Below are 10,466 nucleotides of genomic sequence, written 5' to 3'. Positions count from 1 at the left end.
CACCGCCCCTCCTGCTCCCCTTTAACCCTCCCCAGACCCACCCCCCAGCCTCACCTGCGCTCACCCACACCTCACCTGTGCACACCACGCCCGCGTCCTCGCCATGGCCACAGTCGTGCTCGCCCCAGGTGTGCAGCTGGCACTGCGCCAGCTCCTGCTCCCTACCTGTGCAGTGGGCACCATCCAGCCAGATGGGATCTGCCCCCTGGCCAAAGTGGGCATGGCCGGGCGCGGCCAGGGCGTGGCCGCAGCCCAGCTGGCGGCAGATCACCTGCGCGTCCTGCAGGTCCCAGGTGTCATCGCAGACCGTGCCCCACTTGTGCTCATGGAACAGCTCCACCCGGCCCGCGCAGGTGCTGGAGCCGTTGGCCAGGCGCACCTGCAGCCGCGGCACCGCCTCTGCACCTACAGGAGGGAGGTAGGACAGGTGTGGCGCATCTGGGCCGGAGCTCCAGGTGCAGCTGGGGCACAGCTTTGGCGGGAAAAGGAGTTCTGGGGCCGGCAGGTGAGTGCTGGGAGGGGTTTGGGGGATCAGCAGGTGGCTCCGAGCGGGTCTTGGCTGCAGGTGTGGGTCCAGGTGGGTTCGGGTCAGTGGTGGGGTGGAGGAAGGTGTTGTGGGGCCGACAGGTAAGGCTGGGAGGGTCCTGGGGCCAAGAGGTGACTGTGAGATGGTTTGGGGGTCAACAGGGGAATCTGGGGCTGTCCTGGGGTTGAGAGGTGAGTCTGTGACAGTTTTGGGGTCAACAGGTGAGTTTTGCAGGGTCCTGGGCTCGGATGTGGCCACAGGTAGGTCTAACCAGGTAACTCTCCCCCCCCACCCCTACCTGAGCCCCCCGCCCACCCCTACCTGAGCCCCACCCGCCTCACCTGCGCAGACCACGCCCACGTCGGCGCTGTGCTCACACCTGGCCTCTCCCCATCGCCCCACCTGGCACTCGCCCAGGTGGCCCTCGGTGCCCGTGCAGGTGACCCGGTCCAGCCACACTGGCCCCTCCCCCTGCCCGAAATGGGCCTCACCCAGCGCCGACAGGGCGGGGCCGCAGCCCACCTGGCGACAGACCACCTCAGCCTCAGCCAGGCCCCAGATGTGGCCACAGAGTGTCCCCCACCTGCTCAGGTGAAGCACCTCCACGCGCCCCGCGCAGGGCCCGGGGCCACCCGCCAGGCGTAGCGGGACAGGTGAGGGCGGGGCCAGGGCGAGACCTGCATGGGCAAGGAGAGAACAAAGGCAGAGTCAGGACAGGTGTGTGGGGAGGGGCAGGTGTGTTTCCGGTGTGATCCTGAAGTCCAGGTGTGACCCCAATGTCCAGGTGTTCCCCATGTCAAGGTGTGGCCCCACCTCACCTGTCCTACCCCACCTGTCCCCCCCCAGGTGTGTCCCCCCTACTCACCACTCAGGGACAGGTAGAGGAGCAGGCCCAGGTGGCTCTGAAGGTAAAGGAGCCTCATGTCGGGCATGCACACCTGGGCACAGGTGAGCTCCCAGTGGGGGCTGGGGTGGGCACAGGTGTGGCCTGCACAAGTGAGAAGGTGTGTCCTGCACAGGTGAGAAGGTGTGTCCTGCATGGGTGAGAAGGCATGTCCTGGACAGATGAGTGTCCCCCCAACACCTGAGACCCTCCAGACACACCAGGGGACGCCCAGACCTGAGCTCCCCCCCCCCCCCCCAGCAGTTTAGGGACCCCCAGACACACCTGAGCCCCTCCCCAGCGGTTTCAGGGACCCCCAGACATACCTGAGCCCCCCTAGGTGGGATTTACCTGCCCCCCCGAAGCAGGTGCAGCCCCCTCAGGTGCCTCCTCCACGTGCCGTGGGTGGGGGAGGGGGAACCTCTGAACCCTCCTGGACTGGTCCTGGGGTTTTTTCTCGGAAAAAGTCGCTGATGCAACTGCGGGGTCACCAGAGGGAGGAGAGGGGGGTGGGGTCACCTGGACACCTGGCGCAGGTCCAGGTGGGGAGGGGCCATCCCAGTTGGATGCCGGGACTCCTCCCCTCCCCCCCGCCCAGGATCAGCTCACCTGGGCCAGGATGGGGGGCTCAGGTGGGCATCGGACCCTCCCTAGGGGGCAGGTCCTCACCTGGAGAGGGGGAGCACTGCGGACCCTCCTGGCCGTGACATACCTGTGCGGTGAGTGACATCACGGGGGTCGGGGGTGGGGGGTGGGGACCAAAATTGCGGGGTTTTGGCCCAAAATTGAAAGATTTTGACCTAAAATTGAAGGAGTCTGACCTAAAATGGAAGGGTTTGACCCAAAATCAATGGATTTTACGTCAAAATTGACATATTTTGACCCAAAATTGACATTTTGCCCCATGTGAAAGAATTTTGCTCCAAAATCGGCATCCTTTGCCCCAAATCAATGAATTTTACCCACAAATTGAGATATTTTGACCCCAAATCAATGGATTTTGCCACAAAAACAAACTCTTTTGCACAGAAGTTGGTGGATTTTGCCCCCACATCATCTTTTTTCCCAAAAATCATTTTTCCCCCAAATATGGCTTCTTTTGCCCCAAAATCGAGGGGCTGTACCCCGAAATCAACATATTTTACCATGAAATTGACTTTTCTTGCCCTAAATTTGCCAAGTTTCCCCCGAAACCAACATTCCTCCCTTTTCCTGTGGTAAAAACCTGCAAATACTGTGATTTTCCACCATTTCTTCCTGTTTTTTTTTTCTTCCCGAGAATTTCCGGGCCCACAGCCAAATTCTCCCTTTTGGGCCCCACATCGATTTTTTGGGGGCAAAAGTCGCAATTTTTGGGTGGTTTCGGTTTGTTTGAGGACCCAGCTGAAGTCATGTGATTTCCCAACCCTGGGACCTTCAACTGCAGCAGTTTTTCCCCATTTTCCCAAGTCTTCCCAAGTTTTCCACATTAGTCTCCGCTTCCCCTTACTTGTCCCAGATGTGTCCCCCTCCCCCAGGGGATTTCCCTTCATCTCCCAGGGGCTCCCAAGCTCACCTGTTCCCTTTATCTGTCCCAGGTGTGTCCCCGTCCCCCCCGGAGGTCTCGGTGCGACTCCAGGGGGGTCCCGACAGCTGCTCAGGGCGAGTGGAGGTGCTGCACAACCTCACCTGGGGCACAGTGTGCGACGACGGCTGGGGCGTGGCCGAGGGCGAGGTCACCTGCGCCCAGGTGGGCTGCGGGCGGCTGCGGGCACTGGCCCCCGGCGCCAAGTATGGCGAGGGCGAGGGGCCCATCTGGCTGGACGAGGTGAAGTGCGTGGGGCACGAGCGGCACCTGGGGCAGTGCCGGGCGCGGCCCTGGGGACACCACAACTGCGGCCACGGAGAGGATGTGGGCGTTGAGTGCACAGGTGAGGGGCTGTCCGCCAACGCTGGCCTCTTCCCGGCCTTTTCTTCGCTTTTCCCCATTTTTCCTCAATTTTCCTGGATTTCCCCTCATTTTTCCCCAATTTTCCCTGATTTTTTTCTTGATTTTCCCCCATATCCCCCCATTTTCCCCTTTTCCCTAATTTTCCCTGATTCCCCGATTTCCTTCGATTTTCTTCCTTTCCCCCCTTTTTCCCCTATTCCCCCAATTTTTTTTCCAATTTTCCCCTTCCCCATTTTTCCAAATTTTCCCATTTTCTTCCGGTTTTTCCCTAGTTTTCCCTGATACACCCTCATTTTCCTCAGTTTCCCTCCTGCCTCACCTGTCTTACCTGTTCTACTTGTCCAGGACACTTTTCCCCCATTTCTCCCCTTTTCCCGCCAAATTTTCCCCCCTCACCTGCCTCACTTGTCCCACCTGTCCCCCCCAGACTCGATGACGTCATCACTGGGCTCGCTGCAGCTGCGGGAGGGCCCCGATCGCTGCTCAGGGCGGGTGGAGCTGCTGCACCTGCACAGGTGGGGCACGGTCTGCGACGATGGCTGGGATCTGCGGGATGCACAGGTGATCTGCCGCCACCTGGGCTGCGGCCATGCCCTGGCTGCGCCCGGCCGTGCCCACTTTGGGCGGGGCCACGACATCATCTGGCTGGATGAGGTGAACTGCACTGGGACAGAGAATTCTATCCTGGAATGTCCCGCCAAGCCCTGGGGGGACAACAACTGCTTCCATGGGGAGGATGCTGGCGTCATCTGCTCAGGTGAGCTCACCTGGGGACAGCTGGGACACTTGGAGACACACCTGGGAACACACCCGGGACACCTGGGGATACCTGGGAACATCTGGAGACACCTGGGCACACCTGGGAACATACCTGGGGATTTCTGGGACACACCTGGGGCACACCTGGCTCAGGTGTGCAACCACAGAACCGCATCCCACTGGGGTTGGGGACTTACCTGTGATCACCCCTGGTTGCCCCCCCCACCCCCTGCCTCCCCCAGCCCCTCCAGGTGAGAACACCTGTGTCATTGCAGCCTCCGGGATGGCGGTGCCCACTCAGGTGCGCTTGGCCAACAGCTCCGCCCGCTGCCAGGGGCAGGTGCAGGTGTCCTACGGGGGCACCTGGGTGGCCCTGTGTGACCACGGGTGGGGCCTGGCCGAGGCCCAGGTGGTCTGCAGGCAGGTGGGCTGCGGCCATGCCCTCTCTGCACCTGGAGGCTCCTGGTTCGGGCAGGAGCAGGTGAAGGTGTGGCCGGGGAGTGTCACCTGCACTGGGACAGAGCAGGAGCTCCTGGACTGCCAGGTGAAGCCCTGGGAGAACCGCACCTGCCACCTGGGCAGGGCGGCAGGCGTGATCTGCGCAGGTGAGTGGCATATTGTGGGGGGTCACACCTGGAGGGGCTCACCTGGGGTTTCCACCGGGTTTTGGGGGATGGGAGGGGGTTAGGGCGCTCACTTTGGGCACCTAAGGTGGCCACATGTTGGGGGGGTGGGGGCTGAGGGTGGAGTCTGGGTGGGTTTGGGTTGGTTGGAGGCACCTGAAGCACCTGAGGAGGTGCCAGGGAAGTACTTGAGAAGGTGCTGAGGAACACACCTCGTCAAGACTCAGCATCTGAGAAGGTGCCAGGGCAGCACCTGGACAAGTACCAGGGTGCTCCAGGTGTGTCTCCACCCTCTGCCTTCCCACTTGTCTGTCCGTCCCCCCCTCCCCACAGGTAACCCCGAGGCTGACCAGGTGCGCCTGGTGAGCTCTGGCAGTCGCTGCGCTGGGAGGGTCGAGGTGTTCCACAACGGCAGGTGGGGCACGGTCTGCGACGACACCTGGGATCTGGCGGATGCCCAGGTGAGTCCTGGGGAGGGGCAGGTGCGGCTGGGGAGCCTCAGGTGGGTCATGGGGAGGCTCAGGTGGATCCTGAGGATACTCAGGTGTGTTCTGGTGGTCTCTGGGGACACTCAGATGTGTCCTGGGCCTGCCCAGGTGGTCTGTCGCCAGGTGGGCTGCGGGAAGGCCCTCTCAGCACCTGGGAGGGCCCAATTTGGGCGGGGCAGCGGCTTCATCTGGTTGGACGAGACCAACTGCACGGGGGCGGAGCCTCACCTGTCCGCCTGCCCCGCCCGGCCCTGGGGCCGCAATGACTGCTACCACGGTGAGGACGCAGGTGTGGTGTGCTCAGGTGAGCTCTGGGACAAGTGAGGGGGGTGGCAGGACTCCCAGGTAACTCTCTATATCCTTCCCACCCCACCTGTGCCAGGTGAGCTCGGGGGACAGGTGAGAGGGGGTATTGGGACCCCTGGGTAACTCTGTGGCCAGTGGGGGTTACCTGGAGCTCATTTGTGCCAAGTGGTCCCATCCAAGGGGGATCTTCCCAGCCCCAGGTTTTGGAAAACGTTCCTAGAGGTGTTCCAGCATCCCACCCCACCTGGACACTCTAGGTGCTCCTGGGAGGTTCTTTCAGGTGTTCCCAAAATCCCACCTCACCTGAACCTTCCAGGTGCTCCAGGTAGGGGGGTTTTGGGCCTCACCCAGGTGTTCCCCCCCACCTTCCCCAGGTAGAAGAGGGGTTGGGGACAACATAGAGCTCACCTGTGAGGGGGGTTACCCGAGCTCCCTCCTCACTCAGGTGTCTTTCCAGACTCCCTGATCCCGGAGGCGCCTCACCTACGCTTGGCCAATGGCTCCCACCGCTGCGCCGGGCGGGTGGAGGTGCTGCACCTGGACAAGTGGGGCGGGGTCTGCGCCAGGGGCTGGTCCCAAGAGGCTGCCCAGGTTGTCTGTCGGTACCTGGGCTGCGGCACTGCCCTGCGAGAGGCAGAGTTTGGCACACCTGGGCAGGTGTGGCTCGACCAGGTGAGGTGCCAAGGGACAGAGAAGAACCTCGGGGAGTGTCAGACAAGCCCGTGGGCCCAGAGCAGCTGTGAGGGCGGGAAAGTCGCAGGTGTGGTGTGCTCAGGTGAGGCTTGGGGTGCCCAGGCAGGCAGGACAGGTGATTCCCCCTGCCAGGTACCACCCTCCCCTTGCAGGTAACCCAGGTGTGCCCCCCCCGCCTCCCCTACCGCAGGTTGGGAGCCGGCGGGCAGTGCTCAGGTGCGCCTGGCGGGCGGGCCAGGTGAGTGCGCAGGACGGGTCGAGGTGCTCCATGCCGGTGCCTGGGGGACGGTCTGCGACGACACCTGGGACTTTGCCGCCGCTGCTGTCGTATGCCGCTACCTGGGCTGCGGGCAGGTGATCTCGGCCCCACCCCGGGCACGCTTCGGGGAGGGGCAGGGCCCCATCTGGCTGGATGGGCTCACCTGCCAGGGCCACGAGGGGCACCTGGGTGAGTGTCACCACAAGGGCTGGGGCATCCACGGCTGCGAGCACAGTGAGGACGCCAGCGTGGTGTGCGCAGGTGAGGGAGAGGTAGGGGCAGGCAAGGGGCAGGTGAGCGCCAGTTGGGTGCAGGTGAGTGTCAGGTGCCCCAACCCCCCTCACCTGGCCCCAACTCCCCTCACCTGCAGGCTCTCACCTGGCCGACCTGACCCACTTGCGTTTGGCTGATGGCGCTGACAAGTGTTCGGGGCGGGTGCAGGTGCTCCACACCGGGCGCTGGGGTGGGGTCTGCGCCCACACCTGGAACATGGCAGCTGCCCGCGTGGTCTGTGCCCAGGTGGGCTGCGGGGGGGCAGCTGCCGTGGCCCAGGTGAGACCGGGCGAGGGTGAGCCCACCTGGCTGGAGGCCATTACCTGCCGGGGTGACGAGGGGGCCCTCCTGGAGTGCCAGGTGAGAGGCTGGGGGGGGCCCCGCACCTGTGTCCACGGGGGACACGCCCACGTCACCTGTACAGGTGAGTTTGTTGGGGGGGCCACAACCACCTACCACAGAGACCCAAAGACACCCCAAAATCCTCCAGAGACCCCAAATGTCCCATAATGTCCCCAAACCTCCCCAGAGACCCCCCAGCACCCCAAAAACACCCCAAAAATGCCAGGTAGTCACAGAGGCAGGTGAACACCTTGGAAGGGGACACCATTGTGGCCAGGTAAGCACACGTGGCTGTATCTCCTGTTTTCCAGGTGTGACCCAGGGGCACTCTGGTAAGCCTGGAAGCTCAGGTGAGCCTGGTCACCCAGGTGAGCCAGGTCAGACACGTGAGCCAGGTCTCGCAGGCAAGCCAGGTGAACCTGGAAACTCAGGTGAGCTCCGCCTGGCTGACGGCCCCCACCACTGCTCAGGGCGTGTCGAGGTTCTCCACAACCACACCTGGGGCACCATCTGCGGCCACACCTGGAGCCTGGAGGCCGCCCAGGTGGTCTGCCGTCACCTGGGCTGTGGCCACGCCGTCAGCACACCTGGGGCTGCCCGTTTCGGGGCAGGGCCCGGCCCCGTCTGGCTGGACGGGCTCAAGTGCGTTGGCAACGAAACGAACATCGCACAGTGCCCAGGCATCACCTGGGGGCCGCACACCTGTGACCACCTGGAGCACGCTGGGGTCGTGTGCTCAGGTAACCCCCCCCAGGGGACTCCCAGGTGACGCCTCACCTTGGGTTCTACTTGGGTAGGTGAAAGTGGGGGCGTGGGGGCAACCACAGGTGGTTTGGCCTCAGGGGCACGAGGGAATGTCTCAGCTGGGCTCACCTGGGACCACCCTCAGGTGCACCTGAGAAGCACCTTTGTGGGCCCAATTCGGGGACAAATCCCACCTGGAAGAGCTGGGTGGGCACAGGTGAGGGAGATCCCGAGGGAATATTGGGAAAGACCCTTTAGCACCTGCCCACAGGTGAGCACAGGTGTGGCCTCACCTGGACCACCTGTGCTGGAAGAGGGAGGCAGAAAAAGCATCCAGGTGTGTGCAGGTCCCCTCTAACCCCCCTTTCCACCTGTGCACGTGCTCCCCCAGCAGGTAACTCCAGCTCAGGTGAGGTGAGGTTGGTGGAGGGGCCTCACCTGTGCATGGGACGTGTCGAGGTGCTCCACAACGGCCTATGGGGGACGGTCTGTGATGACAGCTGGGACCTGAGGGAGGCTCAGGTGTGTCCTGGGCATGTTCAAGTGTCCTGGGTGACACTCAGGTGTGCCCAGGTGTGCCATGGGTGACACTCAGGTGTATCCCTGGGCGTGCCCAGGTGGTCTGTCGCCAGTTGGGCTGTGGGGAGGCCCAGGCCGCCCACGGCCATGCCCACTTTGGGCGGGGGGCAGGGCCCATCTGGCTGGACGACGTCACCTGCATGGGAGATGAGACGCACCTGGCGCAGTGCCACGCCCGGCCCTGGGGGAGGAACAACTGCCACCACGGAGAGGACGCAGGTGTGGTGTGCTCAGGTGAGCCCATGTGTGCTCAGGTGAGCTCAGGGGGATCAGGTGGGTCCAGGTGTGCTCAGGTAACCTCCACACCAACCCTACCTTCCCACCCCACCTCTTACATTCTCCCCAGGTAACCCCCTCCCCGCCTCACCTTTCCCTTCACCTTCCCGTTACCTGCCCAGGTGCCAATGTGACAGAGGAGCAGCCCCAGGTTCGCCTGGTGGGCGGCCCCACCCCCTGTGCAGGGCGGGTGGAGGTGCTGCACGAGCACAGGTGGGGCACAGTCTGCGATGACAGTTGGGACCTACAGGACGCACGGGTCACCTGCCGCCAGGTGGGCTGCGGGGATGCTGTGGCTGCCCCCGGCCATGCCCACTTTGGGGAAGGGGCGGGGCCCATCCTGCTGGACCAAGTGGGCTGCACAGGTGAGGAAGACACCTTGGCCGAGTGCGACCTTGGCGCCTGGGGGGTTCACAACTGCAATCACGAGGAGGACGCAGGTGTGGTGTGCACAGGTGAGGGGCTGGGCTGGGAGGGGGGTGCTCAAGTGGGGCTGGGGAAGCTCAGGTGGGTTTGGTGGGGCTCAGGTGTGCTCAGGTGTGTGCCCCTCCCTCGCAGGTCCCACTCCTCTGCAGGTGCGGCTGCGGGACGGCCCCGGGCCTTGTGCGGGGCAGGTGCAGGTACTGCACAACCACACCTGGCTGGGCGTGTGTGGCCACACCTGGAGCTTGCTGGAGGCACAGGTGGTGTGCAGGGAGCTGGGCTGCGGCCCTGCCCTCAGCGCACCCGTCGGGGCTCACCAGGCCCCAGGGACGGTGCTGGAGGGTCTCACCTGTCGGGGCTCTGAGACGCTGCTCCTGGAGTGCCTGAGGGAGGGGGCAGGGCCGGGCACCTGCCACACAGGTGGGGCCGCAAGTGTGGTGTGCACCATGCCCAAAGGTGAGGCACAGGGCAGGGTGGGGAGAGGGGGGAAGGCGTCAAGGTGTGGGGGGATGGGTGTGACAGGTAGAACCAGGAGAGGTGTGAAGAGGTGGGACAGGTAGAGGTGTCACAGTGAGAAGGGTGGTGCCAGAAGAGGTGTAACAGGCAGAGGGGGAACAGGTAACACACCTACACAAGTAACTGGACTTGAATCCCCTAAATGCCCCCTTCCCCTCCCCCTTAATTCACCCCTCCCACACTTGGCACAGGTAAGACCAGGTTTGGGGGGTTCTCACCAGTCACACCCCCGCCAGGTGCGCCCCAAACCTGTGCACCCCTGGTGGCCCTGCTGGGGCTGATGACGTCACTCAGTGGGGTCCTGCTCTGGCTCACCTTGAGGACCAGCTGTCTGGGAGCAGCCCCAGGTAAAGGTGAGTCCCACCCCCCCCAAGGTGTGTCCCAGGTGTGTCCCAGATGTGATCAGGTGTTTCCCTTTCCCCCCACAGGTCACCTGGGGGCCATTTACCTGCCCAGGAGAGCCCCCTCCGAGGAGATGGAGACACTGCAGCTCATCAAGGATGATGCCCCCTGACCTCACCTGTCACCTGCTACCCCCCGAAACACACCTGGGGGAGCTCAGGTGTCCCCACATAAGGCAGGTGGGGGGGGGGCAAAGCAAGTGGGAAAATGAGGTGGAAATTAATAAAATTGAGGGTTTCAACCATCCCGGTGAGACAGGTGTGAATTTTGGGGGGGTCCTCACTTCTAGTGCGAAATCAGGTGAGACCATCAATGATGTCATTAATTACCCATCATTTAATTAATATATGCCCAGCCCAGGTGCACCCAGACTCCACCCCCAGTGCTACAGGTACCACCCAGGTGAGACAGGTGAGTCCCAGGTGTGCACAGGTGAGCCCCAAG

General features: G+C 63.2%; 2 protein-coding genes across 5 annotated transcripts in view; one reads left to right on the top strand and one right to left on the bottom strand.

Annotated features, from left to right (window-relative positions):
• Positions 1-41: 41 nt before the first annotated feature.
• Positions 42-3,072, bottom strand: LOC114071618 (scavenger receptor cysteine-rich domain-containing group B protein-like; the record flags this gene model as incomplete). The annotated part of the gene is made up of 4 exons (XM_027909472.1): positions 2,965-3,072; positions 1,392-1,514; positions 868-1,203; positions 42-405 (listed from the first exon to the last, which is right to left on the bottom strand). Coding segments are annotated over exons 2-4 (767 nt in total), but the record flags the coding sequence as incomplete, so codon positions are not given.
• LOC114071612 (deleted in malignant brain tumors 1 protein-like) overlaps positions 1,955-10,466 on the top strand; it is a 15,424-nt gene continuing 6,912 nt past the window's right edge. Inside the window, exons 1-17 of one of the 4 annotated variants that reach the window (XR_003574066.1) lie at positions 1,955-2,128; positions 2,987-3,319; positions 3,767-4,096; positions 4,374-4,703; positions 5,055-5,182; positions 5,318-5,513; positions 5,973-6,290; positions 6,399-6,728; positions 6,838-7,164; positions 7,394-7,441; positions 7,514-7,822; positions 8,206-8,348; positions 8,444-8,639; positions 8,804-9,136; positions 9,240-9,560; positions 9,857-9,973; positions 10,049-10,192. Coding sequence is in view for 3 of the 4 variants with exons in the window: in XM_027909463.1 (XP_027765264.1) it covers positions 2,029-2,128; positions 2,987-3,319; positions 3,767-4,096; positions 4,374-4,698; positions 5,050-5,182; positions 5,318-5,513; positions 5,973-6,290; positions 6,399-6,728; positions 6,838-7,164; positions 7,394-7,441; positions 7,514-7,822; positions 8,206-8,348; positions 8,444-8,639; positions 8,804-9,136; positions 9,240-9,560; positions 9,857-9,973; positions 10,049-10,134 (3,945 nt within the window). In the remaining variant the exon portion in view is untranslated. Of the gene's footprint in view, positions 2,129-2,986; positions 3,320-3,766; positions 4,097-4,373; positions 4,704-5,049; positions 5,183-5,317; positions 5,514-5,972; positions 6,291-6,398; positions 6,729-6,837; positions 7,165-7,393; positions 7,442-7,513; positions 7,823-8,205; positions 8,349-8,443; positions 8,640-8,803; positions 9,137-9,239; positions 9,561-9,856; positions 9,974-10,048; positions 10,287-10,466 lie in introns of those variants that run through there. The other 3 variants (XM_027909463.1, XM_027909462.1, XM_027909464.1) reach the window with 3 other exon arrangements.

This window comes from Empidonax traillii, unplaced genomic scaffold (genome assembly GCF_003031625.1).
Source record: "Empidonax traillii isolate 1590-97213 ecotype Southwest subspecies unplaced genomic scaffold, ASM303162v1 scaffold2148:size35574, whole genome shotgun sequence".
In the NCBI taxonomy this organism is placed as follows: Eukaryota; Metazoa; Chordata; class Aves; order Passeriformes; family Tyrannidae; genus Empidonax; species Empidonax traillii.
Note: the sequence above shows the minus strand (reverse complement) of the source record. Positions and strands in the feature narration are given on the sequence as shown.